The sequence below is a fragment of the Mustelus asterias genome, chromosome 5 (assembly GCF_964213995.1).
Source record: "Mustelus asterias chromosome 5, sMusAst1.hap1.1, whole genome shotgun sequence".
Lineage (NCBI taxonomy): Eukaryota > Metazoa > Chordata > Chondrichthyes > Carcharhiniformes > Triakidae > Mustelus > Mustelus asterias.
In genome coordinates, this window is record NC_135805.1 from 17,740,126 (window position 1) to 17,760,298 (window position 20,173).

The 20,173-nt window shown below is 47.2% G+C and overlaps 1 protein-coding gene across 2 annotated transcripts in view; it reads right to left on the reverse strand.

Moving 5' to 3' along the window:
- LOC144493386 (uncharacterized) overlaps positions 1 to 19,857 on the reverse strand; it is a 159,276-nt gene extending 139,419 nt beyond the window's left edge. The window contains exons 1-3 of one of the 2 annotated variants that reach the window (XM_078212224.1): positions 19,670 to 19,857; positions 13,426 to 13,546; positions 1,367 to 1,541 (exon numbers count right to left, since the gene is read on the reverse strand). In XM_078212224.1, coding sequence (XP_078068350.1) covers positions 1,367 to 1,541; positions 13,426 to 13,546; positions 19,670 to 19,795 — 422 coding nt within the window. In that variant the 5' untranslated portion in view covers positions 19,796 to 19,857. The remainder of the gene's footprint in view (positions 1 to 1,366; positions 1,542 to 13,425; positions 13,547 to 19,669) is intronic. The other variant, XM_078212223.1, reaches the window with a different exon arrangement.
- Positions 19,858 to 20,173: the final 316 nt, after the last annotated feature.

Consider the following 20,173-nt stretch of genomic DNA (forward strand, 5'->3'; position numbering starts at 1 on the left):
CTGCGGAGGCATTAGGGGAGAACAGAAAGTGTAGGATGGAGCTGAAAAAATCAATTAGGAGAGCAAAGAGGGGATATGAGAAAGCTCTGGCTGGTAAAAGTAGGGAAAATCCTAAGATATTCTATAAGTATATCAATGGGAAGAGGATAACCAGGGAAAGAATAGGGCCTATTAGGGACCAAGGGGGAAATCTGTGGGTGGAGGCAGAAGACATTGGTAGGGTATTAAACAAAGATTTCACATCCGTTTTCACCCATGAGAATGAAGAGATAGTTATGGAACTTGGGGAGAGACTGTGAGGCTCTAGATAAAATTAACACAGGGAATGACAAGATATTGGAGTTATTGGCAGGCTTAAAAGTGGACAAATCTCCAGGTTCGGATGAATTGCGTCCCAGGTTGTTGTGGGAGGCAAGGGAGGAAATTGCAGGGGCTCTGACCCAAATTTTTAATTCCTCCCTGGCCACCGGGGAGATGTGATGTGGAGATGCCGGCATTGGACTGGGGTAAGCGCAGTAAGAAGTCTCACACACCAGGTTAAAGGCCAACAGGCTTATTTGGTAGCACAAGCCACAAGCTTTCGGAGCACTGCTCCTTCATCAGGTGAGTGGAATTTGTGTTCACAAAGAGGGATGCCAGAGGACTGGAGAATAGCATGTGGTCCCACAATTTAAGAAAGGTTGTAGAGACAAACCAGGGAACTACAGACCAGTGAGTCTCATGTCTGTTGTTGGGAAACCACTGGAGTATTCATGCTTCTGATGTAAAGCCATAAACTGATTCTTGAGAAGATCAGTTCCTTCCTGCTTCACCTCTTCCTGTAACACTGTGGAGTGTTGTCTGATCGAGTTTCTGATGAGGACCATGATTGCTTCTTTGTTATACTGGAGAAAATTCTGAAGGAGAGAATCTATCTCCATTTGGAGAGGCAAGGTTTGATCAGGGATAGTCAGCATGGTTTTGTCAGAGGGAGGTCATGCCTAACAAATTTGGTTGAATTTTTTGATCATGTAACCAAGTGTGTGCATGAGGGAGCAGCTGTTCCCCTTAGTTGAAGGGTCAGTTAGGAGGGGACACAAGTTAAAAGTGAGGGTGGGAGGGTGGGGGGATTTGAGGAAACATTTTTACCCAGAGGGTGGTGACGGTCTGGAATGCGCTGCCTGGGAGGTTGTGGAGGCGGGATGCCTCACATCCTTTAAAAAGTACTGGAGTCATAATATTCAAGGCTACGGGCCAAATGCTGGCAAGTGGGACTGGTGGGTAGGACAGAGCCTTACATGTGTCGGTAGAGACTCGGTGGGTCGAAGGTCCTCTTCTGCACTGTAGTATTCTGTGATTCTGTGAATATATCAGGAACTAAACTCACCTGTCAAAGTACCAACATGCATCCATTGATCCCAAACTAACTTCTTGATTTGTCGGTTCAGGGGGGATGTTGGCTTCAGGAGCTATTGGAATATATACTCTGAATCCTGGTGACAGTTTGCCACTATCCAACGTTCCAGAAATTCCCCAAGGTGCAGTGAGAGGAACAATTGTACCTGTGGACAGAGAAACACACTGTTACAGCATTTAACCAGGTGATATCTGTGGCATTGCTTATGATGAGTCAGAAGACTTTCTCAGAAGATTAAGGAAATTTGGCATGTCAGCTACGACTCTCACCAACTTTATTTCCTTAGTTATCCATGGCTGGTTATCCCTTTTCTTACATTCCTTCTTTTTCACTGGAATTTATTTTTGCTGAGTACTGAGAAAAATCTCCTTAAAAATCCTCACTGTTCCTCAACTGTCCCACCAATTAGTCCCACCAACAAGAAGCTGGCGAATCCAAAGATGACATTGCAAAAGACTGGTGTACATAACCGACTAGTCTTATACATAGAGAAGATTCCCAGTCTACATTAGCCAACTCCACCCTCATCCTATTGTAATCCCCCTTGGTCAAGCAGAGGACACTGGTTTGGGACCCTACTTTCTCACCCTCCATCTCTATTAGAAATTCAACCATATTGTGATCACTCATTCCAAGAGGATCCCTCACAAGGAGGTCATTAATTTTACCTGTCTCATTACACAGGACCAGATCCAAGATAGCTTGCTCCCTCGTAGGTTCTGTAACATACCGTTCGAGGAAACTATTGCGACAGCATTCTAAGAACTCTTCCTCAAGTCCACCGCGTCCGACTTGAGTTGACCAGTTTCTAACACATGCCCTGTTTCCTCCAAACCATACCATCAGCACCTGCAGGCTGTCTGACCTGATGGTGAAGGGAACAAGGGTGCAATGAGCCCAGTTCTTTAAGAACTGGACTGATTTACCAGGATGTTGCCTGGTATGGAGGGCATTAACTATGAGAAAAGTTTGGAGAAACTTGGTTTGTTCTCACTGGAATGACAGAGGGGCAACCTGATAAAAGTCTGCAAGATTATGAGGGGCATGGTCAAAGTGGATCGTCAGAAGCTTTGTCCCAGGGTGCAAGATTCAATTACTGGAATGATCTCCCCTCATTCTTCTGAATTCCAATGAGTACAGTCCCAGTCTACTCAGTCTCTCCTCATAAGCCAACCCTCTCAACTCTGGAATCAACGAGTAAACCTCCTCTGCACCCTCTCCAGTGCCAGTATATCTTTTCTCAAGTAAGGAGACCAAAACTGTATACAGTACTCCAGATGTGGCCTCACCAGCACCTTATACAGCTGCAACATAACCTCGCTGTTGTTAAACTCCATCCCTCTCGCAATGAAGGACAAAATTCCATTTGCCTTCTTAATTACCTGCTGCACCTGCAAACCAACTTTTTATGAGTCATGCACAAGGACACCCAGGTCCCTCTGAACAGCAGCATGTTGCAATTTTTTACCATTTAAATAATAGTCCATTTTGCTGTTATTCCTATCAAAATGGATGATCTCACATCATCAGGTATGAGGCGTACTCAGTACATGGCACAGATTTGGTCCATTCCTCACTGCTGCGCTGTAGCAATCACCTGTGCTGTTTTCTCTCACTTTAAACGTCGCTGTTTTACAGCAGCCAGTGCAGTGAAAAAATGAGGCGCGGTCCCCTTGAATCTGCCGCCTGTGGGAACATGTTTGCTGCTGGCCCCAAGCACCTCCAGTCATTTTATCTTCTTAAATAGCAGGGCAGGCTCGAGGGGCTAGATGGCCTACTCCTGCTCCTATTTCTTATGTTCTTATGTTCTTATTTTCTATCCCAGGATTCTGTACGGTTCTTTAAAATCACCCGCTCAATTTGGACTTCCAGATTGCAACGAAAGACAGACAATTCTGGAAATAATCAGAGGTCTGGCAGCATTGGAGTGAAGAGGAAGAGAGTTAATGGGCGGGATTTTCCGGCCCCACTGGCCCCAAGGCCGGAAATACCCTGCCCCAGGTCAAGGGACCTTTCCATGGCCTGTATTGCTCCCGCTACAATTCCCGTGTCGGGCGGAATGGAAAAATTCCGCCCAATGTCTCAGATTAATGGGGGGCACGGTAGCACAGTGGTTAGCACTGTTGCCTCACAGCTCGAGGGACCTGGGTCCAATTCCTGGCTTGGGTCGCTGTCTGCGTGGAGTTTGCACGTTCTCCCCATGTCTGTGTGGGTTTTCTCTATACGCTCCAGTTTCTTCCCACAGTCCAAAGATGTGCAGGCGAGGTTGATTGGCCATGCTAAATTGTCCCTGAGTGTCAGGGGACTAGCGAGGGTAAATGCAGGGGGTTGTGGAGATTGGGCCTGGGTTGGATTGTGGTCATTGTAGACTCGATGGGCCGAATGGCCTCCTTTTGCACTGTAGGGTTTTATGATTCTATGAATGTCTATGTGTCTGTGTGGGTTTCCTCGGGTGCTCCGGTTTCCTCCCATAGTCCAGAGATGTGAGGGTTAGGTTTATTGGCCATGCGAAATTGCCTCTAATGTTATGGGAATTAGCAGGGTAAATGTGTGGGGTTATGGGAATAGGGCCTGGTGGGATTGTGGTCAGTACAGATTCGATGGGCTGAATGGCTTCCTTCTGTACTGTCGGGATTCTATGGAAAACTGGGCCATGTTAGAAATGGAATGAGTTTTAAATAATATGATGGGGTTCGAGTGGGAAAAAGAACAAAGGGGAAGGGCTGAGAGTGGGTGGAAGACAGGAAATTTTAAATGGCCAAAGAGTTGAAGGAGCAAAACCAATGAGAGAGGAATGGAATGTAATTTGAATTTTTTTCATGGACCTGGATGTTGGTGATGCGATCAGATGTGCCACCCATTCCTGATTGGTCTTGGGAGGGGAGTGAAAAGCCACCATCTTGATCCGCGGTGGTCAATGTGGTGTAGGTACACCCACACTGCTATTAGGAAAGGAATCCCATGAATTTCACCCAGAAATACTGAAGGAAAGGTGATATTGGTCCAAAATAGGATGGTGTGTGTCTTGGAAGGGAGCTTGCTGGTGGTGGGTGTAAGCTGGCCAAGGTTTTAAATTTTATCTGAGTCAGCGTTCGTGTACTTGCTTAACTTGGCCATTTTATAGTGACATCACGGGAACAGAAAAGGAATCCATGTTGAAGTTATTAACCGTTTACAACAAAACTATCCGAATACTCTATTCAGAAGCAGTCAGTGACTTCCAACAGGAGATTTCACGAGGAGGAAGTAGCTCCATTACTCTGGTCATTGAAGGATAAATAATTCATCATCAGTATTAGAAGTTGCTTCATATTATTTCTCTATTTCTCCATCAGCATTTCTCATCAGAGAAATAAGGTGTTGTAATAGCTGGAAAAGAAATGGCAATAAGCCTTGGACTCACACCCTATCAGGAACACATAGGGCCTTATTTTACCATTTTGGTTCCAAGAGTTGGGCAGACTTGAAACTGGGAGTGTTTCAGATCCGACTTTTAGACCCGTTTTCAGGCGCCCCCATACACACTCTGCCTGAAAAAATAGCAGCGATTCTGAATCACGCTGCACAGGCCTGTGGGTGGGGCTTAATGCACCCGAAATCCTGCAGCTCCGATTGGCATCTCCCACTGCGCCTGCGCAGTGAAAAAAAGAAAAACGCTCCCCTGCCACATCACTCCCCGGCCGGATAGTGCCTCCCCTCTGGCCCCCACAGATATTGCCTCACCTCCACAACATAACTGACCCCCTTATCCCCCACTCCCCGCAACCCAGACTGATCGCAGCCCCCTACCCCCCTTTTCCCCCAGCAATCGCACCCAATCGTACCCAGAATGGCGGCAGAACCCCCTTCCCCTGTGGTGAACCATCGTTGGTTCCCACTGGATAGTACTGGGCCAGGGCTGGCCAGCACTATGGGAATGTATATAGGTTACTGTGGGATTGTACTAATGTTGTTGTTGTGCTAGGGTGGGATTGATACACCTGTGGTTGTACCTGTTGTGGCACATCCCAGTCGGGCTCCGCCTCTTGGGAGAGGTATAAGACCCCCTGCTCGGACGGGACCCCTTCAGTCTGGGATAGTGTGTTAAAGTTCTGATGGTTCCATTGTTAGTTAATAAAAGCCTTCTTTTACCGAAGCTTTGAGCCTCGTGTCCAATTGATGCGCATCAATTTTATTAACTAAAATTAAACTCTCGACGGAAGAAAATAAAAGAAAGGAGAGTATGGAGCAAATCCTTAAGCCAAAACGTCTGACGCTAGATCCACGTGCGGTGGGCGCTTCTAACACCTTCGACCACTGGCTGAAGTGTTTTGAAGATTACCTAGCAGCCTCCGCAGCGGTCACCACAGATGATGACAGACTCCGGGTCCTCCATGCGAGGGTAAGCGACACAGTCTACCTCGCGATCCGTGCGGCCACCACTTACCCGAGGGCCCTCGAGCTTCTAAAAAAGCGCTATATGAAACCTCCTAATGAGATCCACGCTCGTTACCTCCTCGCTACACGACGTCGGCAGTCGGGCGAAACCATGGAGGATTACGCCAATGAGCTCTTGCAGCTTGCCAGGGGCTGTGACTGCAAAGCTGTGTCATCTGAGCAGAGCATGTACGACATCGCCCGAGATGCGTTTGTGGCCGGGGTGGGGTCTTCATACATCCGTCTCAAGCTGCTAGAAAAGGGGAATCTCAACCTGACCCAAGCCATGGAATTAGCTGAAATGCTTGAGGCGGCTTCGAAGAGCTTGGTCCTGTATCCGGAGGACCACGTGGAGACAACGTGGCAGGAGCAGTCGCAAATCCCTCCTCGCCCCTCGGGCTTGAAGTGCAGTGTTATGGCGTGCTCCCATGTGGGCCAGACGACGGCTGCAGCCCCATGCGGCCCGCGGTGCTACTTCTGCGGAGGAGCCAAACATCCACGACAAAAGTGTCCCGCTAAAGCGGTAGTCTGTACCGCATGCGGTAAAAAGGGGCATTATGCGAAGGTGTGCAGATCGAAGCCCAAGAACGGCAGTGCGGACTGTGACCCTTCGGAGCGGGGATCATCACCATCGTCGTCGAAGTACTCACGGGGTTCGTCCACGTGCGAGTCCAGGACGACGCCATTGCGGTCGACGGAGTCGGAGGAGGATGACCACCAGGGGTCGCTACGTTTGGCGCCCTCACCCATGTGCGATTCATGGGGGTGGCCATTTTGGTCGACGATGACCATGAGCGACCAGCAGGGGTCCTCAGCATCGACCTCAGCTGCCTGCAGTGACGTTCACGGACCAACGGTGGCGTCAATCACCCTGGACCAGGCTAAGCCTCCCAGGCTTGATTGTTCGATGATGGATATACAGGTAAATGATCATGCAATTTATTGTCTGTTTGACAGTGGGAGTACTGACAGCTTTATCCACCCTGACACGGTGAAGAGGTGTGGACTCCAGATTCAACCTGCCAAACAGACAATCTCTATGGCATCAAGGTCCCGGTCTGTTGCTGTGCTAGGACGTTGTGTGGTAACTTTGAAAGTGCAAGGCACAATTTACGAGCGTTTCGGGCTCCTTGTGTTGCCGCATCTTTGCGCACCAATTCTCCTCGGACTAAACTTTATGGTCCACATGAAGAGTGTGATCCTACAGTACGGTGGGCCACGCCCTTCGCTGACAGTGGGAGAACAGCTGCAGTCTCCAAATTGTCCAAAGCGCCCCGCCTGCAATCTTTCTACATTAAAGATCACCACACCCTCTTTATTTCAGAATCTGGTACCAGGCTGCAAGCCCATCGCTACTAAAAGTAGGCGTTACAGCACTGAGGATCGGATCTTCATCAGATCTGAGGTTCAGCGACTCTCAAAGAAGGGATCATACAGCCCAGTGTTAGTCCGTGGAGAGCACAGGTTGTGGTGGTCAAGAGCGGGAACAAACCCCGGATGGTCATTGATTACAGTCAGACCATTAACCGATACACGCAGCTGGATGCGTTTCCTCTCCCGCACATATCTGATATGGTCAATCAGGTTGCGCAGTACCGAGTATTCTCCACCATAGACCTTAAGTCCGCCTACCACCAACTCCCCATTCGCCCAGAGGACCGACAATACATGGCCTTTGAGGCGGATGGTCGTCTGTATCATTTCCTTAGGGTTCCATTTGGTGTCACCAATGGGGTCTCGGTCTTCCAGCGTGCTATGGACTGAATGGTGGACCAGAACAGGCTGCGGGCTACCTTCCAGTACCTGGATAATGTCACCATCTGCGGCTGTGATCAGCAGGACCATGACACAAATCTCCAGAACTTCTTACACACTGGATCTCGCCTGAATTTGACCTACAACAGGGAGAAGTGTGTATTCCGTACGCGCCGGTTAGCCATCCTGGGATACGTGGTGGAAAACGGGGTCATTGGCCCTGATCCAGACCGTATGCGCCCCCTTGCTGAACTTCCCTTGCCCGTGAGCGCAAAAGCACTGAGAAGATGCCTAGGCTTCTTCTCCTATTATGCGCAGTGGGTCCCCAACTACGCGGACAAAGCCCGTCCGCTTATTAAGTCCACGACTTTTCCACTCACGCCAGAGGCCCAATTGGCCTTCAAGGAATTGAAACATGACATCATGAAAGGCACGATGCACGCGGTAGACGAATCCATCCCTTTTCAGGTGGAAAGCGATGCATCTGATTTCGCCCTGGCCGCCACACTTAACCAGGCGGGCAGGCCCGTCGCGGTTTTTTCCCGCACCCTCCAAGGCCCCGAAATTCGGCATTCGGCGGTGGAGAAGGAGGCCCAGGCCATTGTGGAGGCCGTCAGACACTGGCGCCATTACCTGGCAGGAAAGCGGTTCACCCTGATCACGGACCAGCGGTCCGTGGCGTTCATGTTCAACAACTCGCAGAGGGGCAAGATCAAGAATGACAAGATCTTGCGGTGGAGAATTGAACTCTCCACCTATAACTACGATATCATGTATCGTCCAGGGAAACTCAATGAGCCCTCGGATGCCCTCTCGCGCGGAACATGCGCTAGTACTCAGGAGGATCGCTTGAACGCCCTCCATCATGACCTGTGCCATCCTGGGGTCACTCGGCTCTACCACTTTGTCAAAGCCCGCAACCTGCCTTACTCGGTGGAGGACGTCAGGTCGGTGACAAGGAGCTGTCGGATTTGCGCGGAATGCAAACCGCACTTTTACCGACCTGACCGGGCACATTTGGTCAAGGCCACTCGCCCCTTCGAGAGGCTGAGTGTTGATTTTATGGGCCCCCTTCCCTCAACAGATCGGAACGTGTACTTTCTGAACATAATAGATGAGTACTCCCGGTTCCCGTTTGTTGTCCCCTGCGCGGACACATCGGCTGCCACGGTGATCAAGGCATTCCGTGATCTTTTTACCCTGTTCGGGTACCCCAGCTATATCCATAGCGACAGGGGCTCGTCGTTCATGAGAAATGACTTGAGGCAATTCCTGCTCTCATACAGGATTGTGTCGAGTAGGACCACGAGTTACAACCCTAGGGGTAATGGACAGGTGGAACGAGAGAATGCTACAGTCTGGAAGGCTGTCCTATTGGCGTTGAAGTCCAAAGGCCTTCCAGTCTCCCGTTGGCAGGAGGTCCTCCCTGATGCGCTTCACTCCATTCACTCCCTCCTGTGTACAGCAACCAATGCTACTCCCCACGAGAGGATGTTCTCATTCCCTCGGAAGTCTTCCTCGGGGATATCTTTACCAGCCTGGTTGACGTACCCAGGACCCGTCCTCCTGCGGCGACATGTAAGGGCCCGCAAGTCCGACCCCTTGGTCGAACAGGTCCACCTCCTCCACGCCAACCCTCAGTATGCCTATGTGGCATATCCTGACGGGCGAGAGGACACAGTCTCGATCCGAGACCTGGCGCCCGCAGGGGACGTAGCAACTCCTGTCGCTCCCATATCCCCAGTGACGAACCCCTTATCCCTTATTTCTCCCCCGGACGTGGCGCGGACAGCATCGGGACCAGTGCTTAACAGTTTTACTCCAATGCACTGCTTGCCTGAGCCCCGAAGATCGTCGCCACCGCAGAATGTGTCAGGATACCCTGCACTACCCTTTCATCAGGGTCAACCGGCCTGTGAGTCCGTGGGAGAACAACTGGATGCCGTTTTGGGGAGAACGCCACCGCAAGTGCCTACTCCGGTGTCACCGCCGGTATTGAGGAGGTCACGACGACGGTGCGGTCCTCCAGACCGTCTGAACTTATAATCTGTTGACATTTTAGTCTGTTTTCGTACCCCGACGGCCTTTGTCCTCAAAGGAGGGGTGAATGTGGTGAACCATCGTTGGTTCCCACTGGATAGCACTATGGGAATGTATATAGGTTGCTGTGGGATTGTACTAATGTTGTTGTTGGGCTAGGGTGGGATTGATACACCTGTGGTTGTTATTGTTGTGGCACATCCCAGTCGGGCTCCGCCTCCTGGGAGAGGTATAAGACCCCCTGCTCGGACGGGACCCCTTTAGTCTGGTTTAGTGTGTTAAAGTTCTGATAGTTCCATTGTTAGTTAATAAAAGCCTTCTTTTACCGAAGCTTTGAGCCTCGTGTCCAATTGATGCGCATCATCCCCCCCACTGAGCATCGAGTGTGGTCAGCACTGGGATTGGTTTGCTGATGGAGTCTCTCACAGAAACCCTACAGTGGAGAAAGAGGCCATTTGGCCCATCGAGTCAGCACCGACCACAATCCCGCCCACCCCTAACCCCGTAGCCTCACCTGTTTTCCCTGCTGGTCCCCCTGACACTAAGGGGCAATTAAGCATGGCCAATCAACCTAAACCGCACATCTTTGGACTGTGGGAGGAAACCGGAGCACTTGGAGGAAACCCACGCAGACACGGGGAGAATGTGACAACTCCACACAGAGAGTGACCCAAGTCCAGGAATCGAACCCGGGTCCCTGGCACTGTGAGGCAGCAGTGATAAGCACTGTGCCACCGTGCCGCTCTATCAGTAGAAATCCCAGGAATGTGTGGTGCTTCTCGGAGGCAGTGACGGTTTCTCTGTCAGTGCGAGGAGTTCAAGGTGTTGTCCATTTCTCTTGGATTGATCACCCATTTGGAAGCATGAACTTGGGAGAGTTTTATTGGGAAGAAAACTTTCACTAAATTCCTCCCCTCTTAGTTGATAACTTTTGTAAAATTTGCTTATCCACAAACCTTGTTACCGCTTCCTAATTTGTTCTCTAAGTCATTGCCAGAGTGGGAGTAATTACATGGGGAAAGCCAACTTCAGTGGGGTTCCAATCCAGATCAATTGAAATCCCAGGTTACCAGGCAAATCTATAATTGAGTGATGGCTGGGGTAATTTGGGTACAGAGGGGGTAAATTCCCACAGAGGGGAAAGGGACGACAAATAAACCCAGAGATAGTCAAGTTCGTGGCACACGGTTTCTCTTGAACACGGCAGAATTTGCTGCCACTGAGCCTCAGTCAGGAGGCCGTGTTCCAGCAGCATCCAGGAAGCTGACAGAGATGCAGTGTATCAGCTTCCACAAGGGGACATGTCCACTCCAATAGTGGCATTCATGCCTGGAAAAGAGCCCTGATTACACTGGGAAAATGCAGCACGCACAGCTGGAGTCAGGACATGAGTTTGGAATCCCATTCCCTGCACACGTGGGAAACCTTCCCAGAGTTTGGGGAAGGCTGACTATAGCCGGATTAGGCAGGAATTGGTGGATGTTGATTGGGAGAGGATGTTCGAGGGTAAGTCCACGTCTGGCATGTGGGAGTCTTTTAAGGAACTATTGATAAGGCTGCAGGATAGGCATGTGCCTGTAAAAAGGAAAGATAGGGAAGGTAGGATTCGAGAGCCGTGGATAACCAGGGAAATTGAGGATCTGATTAAAATGAAAAGGGAGGCGTACGTTAAGTCCAGGCAACTGAAAACAGATGGAGCTCTGGAGGAATATAGATAGAGTAGGAAAGATCTCAAACGGGGAGTTAGAAGGGCAAAAAGAGGTCACAAGATGTTCTTGGCAGGCAGGATTAAGGAGAATCCTAAGGCATTCTATTCATACGTTAGGAACAAAAGAGTTGTCAGGGAGAAAATCGGACCTCTCAGGGACAAAGGAGGGAAATTATGCTTAGAACCCAAGGGAATAGGGGAGATCCTAAATGAATACTTTGCATCGGTATTCACGAAGGAGAGGGGCGTGTTAACCGGGAGTGACTCGGAGGGAGGTGTTGACCCGTTAGAGAAAATCTCCATTACAAGAGAGGAAGTGTTAGGTTTTTTAGGGAACATTAAAACTGACAAAGCCCCAGGGCCTGATGGCATCTATCCTCGACTGCTCAGGGAGACGAGAGGTGAAATTGCTGGGTCTCTGACGGAAATCTTTGTCGCTTCTTTGGACACGGGTGAGGTCCCTGAGGATTGGAGGATAGCGAATGTGGTCCCGTTGTTTAAGAAGGGTAGCAGGGATAACCCAGGAAATTATAGGCCGGTGAACTTGACGTCCGTGGTAGGGAAGTTGATGGAGAGGATTCTTAGAGACAGGATGTATGTGCATTTAGAACGAAACAATCTCATTAGTGACAGACAGCATGGTTTTGTAAGAGGGAGGTCGTGCCTTACAAATTTGGTGGAGTTTTTTGAGGAAGTGACAAAAACGGTTGATGAAGGAAGGGCCGTGGATGTCGTCTATATGGATTTCAGTAAGGCATTTGACAAAGTCCCACATGGCAGGTTGGTTAAGAAGGTTAAGGCTCATGGGATACCAGGAGAAGTGGCTAGATGGGCGGAGAACTGGCTTGGCCATAGGAGACAGAGGGTAGTGGTCGAAGGGTCTTTTTCCGGCTGGAGGTCTGTGACCAGTGGTGTTCCGCAGGGCCCTGTACTGGGACCTCTGCTATTTGTGATATATATAAATGATTTGGAAGAAGGTGTAACTGGTGTAATCAGCAAGTTTGCGGATGACACGAAGATGGCTGGAATTGCGGATAGCGAAGAGCATTGTCGGGCAATACAGCAGGATATAGATAGGCTGGAAAATTGGGCGGAGAGGTGGCAGATGGAGTTTAATCCGGATAAATGCGAAGTGATGCATTTTGGAAGAAATAATGTAGGGAGGAGTTATACAATAAATGGCAGAGTCATCAGGAGTATAGAAACACAGAGGGACCTAGGTGTGCAAGTCCACAAATCCTTGAAGGTGGCAACACAGGTGGAGAAGGTGGTGAAGAAGGCATATGGTATGCTTGCCTTTATAGGACGGGGTATAGAGTATAAAAGCTGGAGTCTGATGATGCAGCTGTATAGAACGCTGGTTAGGCCACATTTGGAGTACTGCGTCCAGTTCTGGTCGCCGCACTACCAGAAGGACGTGGAGGCTTTGGAGAGAGTGCAGAGAAGGTTTACCAAGATGTTGCCTGGTATGGAGGGTCTTAGCTATGAGGAGAGATTGGGTAGACTGGAGTTGTTCTCCTTGGAAAGACGGAGAATGAGGGGAGATCTAATAGAGGTATACAAGGTTATGAAGGGTATAGATAGGGTGAACAGTGGGAAGCTTTTTCCCAGGTCGGAGGTGACGATCACGAGGGGTCACGGGCTCAAGCTGAGAGGGGCGAAGTATAATTCAGACATCAGAGGGACGTTTTTTACACAGAGGGTGGTGGGGGCCTGGAATGCGCTGCCAAGTAGGGTGGTGGAGGCAGGCACGCTGACATCGTTTAAGACTTACCTGGATAGTCACATGAGCAGCCTGGGAATGGAGGGATACAAACGATTGGTCTAGTTGGACCAAGGAGCGGCACAGGCTTGGAGGGCCAAAGGGCCTGTTTTCTGTGCTCTACTGTTCTTTGTTCTTTGGGAGCATAAAGCCTGCAAGGAGCAAAGAAGTCACCCAAGTGTCCCTTCAACCCACTGGTAACGTGTGAACGAGGAACGTTCTGGGATTGACGATAGCGGAATTCTTTGGTCAGTGTGTCAGTCTGTACAGAAAGTTTCAAACGTGATAGGTTAAAGAGCGAATGGTTGTTTATATTCTGTTGTTACTTTGAAGGAACATCTGACATACCTGCATCATTGCCAAAATGTGAATAATTGAAAAGTTTCTCCAGGCCGGTCTGCAAATCATCCAATGAATCAATCTGAGTTTCAACCCATTGCAGAGGATCGAATTTGATTTCAGCATAAGTCTAAAAGAAGGAAATAAAATCCATGACCACATGACACAACTGAACTCGCACCAAAATACATCCGTGTTGAGGGGACTGTCCTTGGTTCCCCGGTGTGGGAGCAGTCGCCATGTCCTGGATGGACTGGGTTTGAAAGCGGGTCGGGTTTGGAGTTTTTGATGGAATTCTCAGCATCACTATTTCCAGATTCATTTTCCTTCCCCTCTCATGCACTCGTTTAACTTTAGTGTTGTTGCTGAAAGCCATCGACACTGAATCATGTCCAGGTATTGTGTCTCCCTTTGGGTGTTTTACCTCATTATTGAAACAGAGAAGTTTCAATGGGTTAGAAATTGGTCCCTTGTTTCCAGACACTAATCCAAGATGAAAGGAGTTAAAATGTCATGAGACTATAAGAAATAGGAGCTGGAGATGGCCTTACAACCCTTGAGCCTGCTCCACCAATCAACAAGATCATGTCTCACCTTTAACCTCAACTCTAGTTTCCCATGCAATCCCACCAGTTGCATCGTGTTGTTGGGTTGGGGAAGGTTCAAGGACTCCCAAAGCCTGCTGATTGCAGACATTCTAATTCTATTGTAACACATTTGCAGATTTGAGAATATTCCCCATACCAGTTTCTTGTCAAGCTGCTTCCTCCTGGACTCTCAGATCATGAGTAAATGTCACTTCCTTCTATCACAACGCAGGGTATTGCAGTTAACCCTTTATGGGATGTAACCTAATACACTCCATTTTACGATAGCTGTGATGAACCTCGAATTCAAAAATCTAGCTATCTGAGCCTTGAATATACTCAACAATTCAATATCCAAAACCCTTTGGAGTTACAAGTTAAAGCATCACCCAACTCCATCATATCTGGGAGTGACCAGAGACAGAACCCTGACCTTCCAGCAACATCTAAAAACAACTGCAGCCAAGGTTAAGTCCTGAGTCCATTATCAAGTATTTCATAACTCGGCATTTGGAAGCCAGTGATATAATAAGACAGAGTCAGCATGGATTTACAAAAGGGAAATCATGCTTGACGAATCTATTGGAATTTTCTGAGGATGTAACTTGTCAAGTTGACCAAGGAGAATCAGTGTATATGATTTATTTCGACTTTCAAAAGGCTTTCGACAAGGTCTCACATAACAGACTACTATGTCAAGTTAAAGCACTTGGGATTGCAGGTAATGCCTTGAGACGGATAGAAAGCTGGTTCCCAGATAGGAAGCAAAGAGTTGGGATAAATGGTTCTTTTTCTGATTGGCAGTCAGTGACTAGTGGGGTTCCACAGGAATATGTGCTCGAACCTCAACTGTTCACATTACATTTTAATGATTTGGAAGAGGGAACTAAATGTATTATCTCCAAATTTGCAGTTGATAAAAAGTTGGGTGGGAGGGTGAGCTGTGATGAGGATGCAGATGCTTCAGTGTGATTTGAACAGGTTGAGTGTGTGGGCATGTGCATGACAGATGCAGTATAATGCGGATAAATGTGAGGTTATCCACTTTGGTCGCAATAATAGGAAGACAGATTACTACTTGGTGTAAATTGAGAGAGATGGATACTCAATGAAACCTTGGAGTCCTCGTGCATCAGTCTCTGAAAGTAAGCACGCAGGTACAGCAGGCAGTTAAAAGCAGCAAATGGTATGTTGGCCTTCATAGCGAGAGGATTTGAGTATCGGGATAGGGATGTTTTGCTGCAATTATATAGGGCATTAGTGAGGCCATAGCTGGAGTATTGTGTGCAGTTTCAGTGTACTTTTCTGAGGAAGGAGATCCTTGCTATAGAGGGAGTACAGCGAAGATTTACCAGGTTGATTCCTGGGATGGCAGGTCTGTCATATGAAGTAAAACAAAGTTGATAAGGATTATATTCACAGGAGTTGAGAAGACTGAGAGAGATCGCATAGAAACTTATAAATTTCTAACAGGGTTAGAGAGGGTAGATTCAGAAAGAATGTTCCCAATGGTGGGGGAGTCCAGAACTAGGGGTCATAGTTTGAGGATAAGTGGTGAAAATGTTCGGTAATCTCGCACCCGCAGCACCTTCACACACCTCCAATTGTGACAAAATTAAAGGGGGCAAATACAGAGAGATAGCAGTGTAATAGATTTTGTACCAATCTGGATGACTCAAGGCTTTGTGTCCACTGATAATAAACCACTCCCATCAGCCCCCTGATATTAAACATGATTTTAGGGAAAGTTGAAGTTCTTCAGTCTGAGATCAATCAGCTGCGGGAAATATTCCTCCGCCATACAACAAATGGAAAGAAAAGATTCAGAGAAAGAATGGTTTAGTTATAGAAGGTGATAAATATGTATATAGTCCGCACATAAAAACCAAAACCAAATTAAAAATCAAATCCACCATTTGCAGGTTTACCAGGGAATTGAAAACCGTGTTGATAAGGAGACTTGAGTTGCTGTCTCTGTGCTGCAGTGTGTGTGATGTATTCTTGTTTGAGTCACGGTTAACCCTGTGTTTTTGCAGTTGCTTGTTCAATGTGTGTAGAATTGAGAATGTATTCGATTGAGGAGAGAAGTTGTTGAAGAAATTGTTTTGTTATGGAGAGAGAGAGGTGATTGTGGGATAATAAAATGTGATGCTTTGCACTTTGCTTTAACTTCAAACATTGTCTGGCTGTGAGAGAGTGTTAAACTTAAGTTTAAAACAATTTTCTTGAGAATTTTACCTTTTCCTTTAAGTTTTGATGACAGTTTTTGAAGAGAAGAATGAAGTCTAATTCTATTCCCCTTATTTTCTTTGAATATTCCATTTTCACTCCAGTTTAAATTGTTAAAGTACAAAAGGTCGTGAATGTAGCCCAATCCATCACGCAAACCAACCTCTCATCCATTGACTCTGTCTACACTTCCCGCTGCCTCAGAAAAGCAGCCAACATAATTAAGGACCCCACGCACCCCGAACATTCTCTCTTCCACCTTCTTCCATCGGGAAAATAGGTACAAAAGTCTGAGGTTATGTACTAACCAACTCAAGGACAGTTTCTTCCCTGCTGCCATCAGACTATTGAAAGGACCTACCTTGCATTAAGTTGATCTTTCTCCAGACCCTAGCTATGACTGTAACACTACATTCTGCACCCTCTATTTCCTTCTCTATGAGCGGTATGCTTTGTCTGTATAGCCTGCAAGAAACAATGCTTTTCACTGTCTACTAATACATGTGACAATAATAAATCAAATCAAAAAGTTGAACGAAAGCAAAATGCTGTGGAGATTCTGTTTGCTGGGAACTTCCATGAGAGAATGTGTACATGTCCAATAAAAGATTTGTCTGGATTTTCTTTGTTGTGTCGCTTGCTTTAATGTTTTTCCCCGAACTTGTGATGTTCCAATAGTAAGTTTCAATTCTGAGTTTAAAATCAAATGGGAGTTGTGAGCTGGATCAAAAGTATAATTTGGAATAAGGAAAGTATTTGAATTTCTCAATCTTGGCTATAAGTGATGGCCACAATTACTATTGGATATAGGATAGAAATGAAGTTACTTTGAATACAAGTTTCGGAAAGCAAATTGAAAGTCTGTAAAATTCGAAGTATATAAATTGGATTTTGAAAATAGCCAGTTTGAGCTTGGAGCAATCCTGGGTTCAAATTGTGAAAGAAAAGGACTTAAACTTGACAGGAAATCATGCACTCTCCCCTTTGTGCTGAGAGCTTTTCAGTATAAGTGGTTAAAATCTATGTTTGTAAACTTCTTACAGTAGATTTATAGGGGAATAGAAACATTTAATTGTGATACAGGGCAAGAGAGGCAGTCTGGTAAGCAGTCATAATTATTTAAATTTTGTTACATTCTCCGAATACCGATATAATTTGATTTAAAGACAAAGTTTTTGTATCTATCAATTAACAGGATCCATCAGATCTTCTCCCTCCCCCCACTGTAACTTCCAATCCAGTTGTGATGAGATATCCTTCAACCTGACACAGGGCAGACAACAGAACCTTACGGACACCCGGTCGTGACTGCAGAATATAGTATCTCTCCACTGGACTGTATTATCCCTCAACACGATTACATTCCCTTTTTCTCCTTCCCCACCTGGGGAGGGAGATAAGTACGGATCTAGTCAGAGATTAGTCTGGGGAGGAGGTTGGGGTGTCAGATACTGGGGCCATTGAAGAATAGGGATCGATGGTGGAGATGGTTCAGGGGTTTGGAGGTTGGGGGGAGAGGGTCGGAGGTTGGGAGGGGGGGATCGGCTGTCCCCCGGGAGTGATGGGAGATCAGAATGGTGCAGTGAGTCGGAGGTCAGGGAGATGGGGTAGGTGGAGGGCACCAGTTCGGTGGTGGTGGGGGGTCCTCTCATGTTGGGAGTTGGGTCAGGGATGAGAGTTGGGATGAAGTTTTAAAGTTTAAAATTTATTTATTAGTATCACAAGTAGGCTTACATTAACACTGCAATGAAGTTACTGTGGAAATCCCCGAGTCGCCACATTGCACACTGTTCGGGTACACTGAGGGAGAATTTAGCATGGCCAATGCACCTAACCAGCATGTCTTTCAGACTGTGGGAGGAAACCGGAGACCCCAGTGGAAACCCATGCAGACATGGGGAGAACGTGTGGACTCTGCACAGACAGTGACCCAAGCCAGGGATCGAACCCGGGTCCCTGGTGCTGAGAGGCAGCAGTGCCAACCACTGTGCTGCCCACTGGTTGGGTGGGGGTTGACCCCCAAGGGTGGGGGACATGTGGAATTATCTGGATATTGAAAATAATTACACGGATGATAGAAAAGGTTTGATGTGTTCAATCTTTATCTGAGGAACCATGGCTGGAACTTTACCGCCTCGCCCACCAGGGCAAACGGAGCAGGCGGGGGGGGGCCGACCATGGAAAGGTTCAATGACCTCGGCTGGGATTTTACAGTTTCGGGATGAGTGAGGTGATAAAATCCCTGTGTCTTTACAATTTGCTTCCTCTTGATTCTATATTTTTCTGAGCTCAATTTCTAAACGGCGAACAGATCCTTTTGTTATTTTCCTCCGTTTAACTTTTCCTTTTCCAGTCGCTATTTATATTTCCCACCAGTTTGCTCTCATTCTTTTCTTTCCCTCTAAACCAATTTTTTGGCATCCTTTGCTGTTTAATAAAATCTCCCGAAGATTTATAACAATTCGCACAACTTTTCATTGCATCGAATACTATCCTGAATTTACTGGGGAATCCATGGATAGGTCAGTTTTCCCTGGAGTTTTGTGCTTCTCAATAGAAGGTCTTTCAACTGAGAATTTTGGACAATTTTTTAAAATATTTGCCATTGTTTATCAAGCTCCATACCTTTTCCTGTCTATTAATCAATCCAATATTAATGTCAACATATTTCCCCAACAAGGATGGAGTGTAATTCTCACACCCGCACTGTGTCTGTCGGCTGTATTGATCTGACTTTACAGCTATCCATGGTGTGGGGTGTGCTGCCGAAGGCGAGACTTGGCTTCTTACAGATCTAACATGGTGACCTTAACTCTGTTATAAACTGCCTTTCAGAAACTGGGTTAGATTCAGTGAATACAGCAGGAGCAGGAATGGTTCCCAATTGTACAGTCCTTCACATTGTCCCACTAACTCCTCTCTGTCCCCACATCGACCCCTCTCTCTGAGCCAGTGCTGGAGTCGGAAGCCCTGATATTCTTCTTACTTCACTAGCAGGCAGTGGAGAGCAATCAGGTGATGGCAGATCCTGGATAAAATGTTAATGAGAGTCAGGGGCCAATTTCAGTGCAGCCTCATGTTTCAGGGTTGGGTGTGAGATGTCAGTGCACCGCAGGCTATGGATCCCCAAAAAACAGACAGTAAATAATTCAAATCACATGGAAAATACAGCATATGCTGGAAATCTGAATTAAAAACAGAAAATGCTGGAAAACCCGGCACGTCTGGCAGTATCTGTGGAGAGAGAAACACAGTTCATGTTTGCAGTCGGAGCTCTGAACAAGAGCCGTATGAACTCAAACCATTAACTGTGTTTCTCTCTCCACAGATACTGCCAGACCTGCTGAGCTTTTCCAGTATTTTCTGCTTTATTTTGTGAAATAATTTCCAGTGATACAAACACGACAGAACACAGTAAACCCCGGAACTATAGTTACCTCGTGCTGAATGATTTTGCTGGGCACAGGGCAGCCAATTTGATAACAGAACTCGTTCAGTTCTTGATTCTGTGCAGCGAGTTGGTTCCAGAAGAGGAAAGACACAGTTAAGAAGAGTCTCAGCATCTTGGTGTTGGTTCAGATCACTGGTGAACGCACTGAATGATTCTCAGCACCTTCAGCTCGATCTGCAGTTTGAGCAGAGAGCTCAGAGATTTTTATACTGTTTTACGAAGATGATTTTGAATAAAGTTTCCCTGGGCAGGAACATCTTGTGTTGAAGAAGTGCACGATCTAATTTACTATGGAAATGTGACTCGGTTCCAACATTGAATTTAGAAATTATTAACTCTGTGAGTGCCGGTTCCCAGGAAGTCTGAGCAACCCGGAGCAGCTATTTTACAATCGATTCCAGTTCACACACTCAGGATTGTTCCCCTTCCCTGTTTGGGAGTTGACTGGAATGGAAGATTGATCTGTCGCTCGCTGGTGTTAGTGACCCAG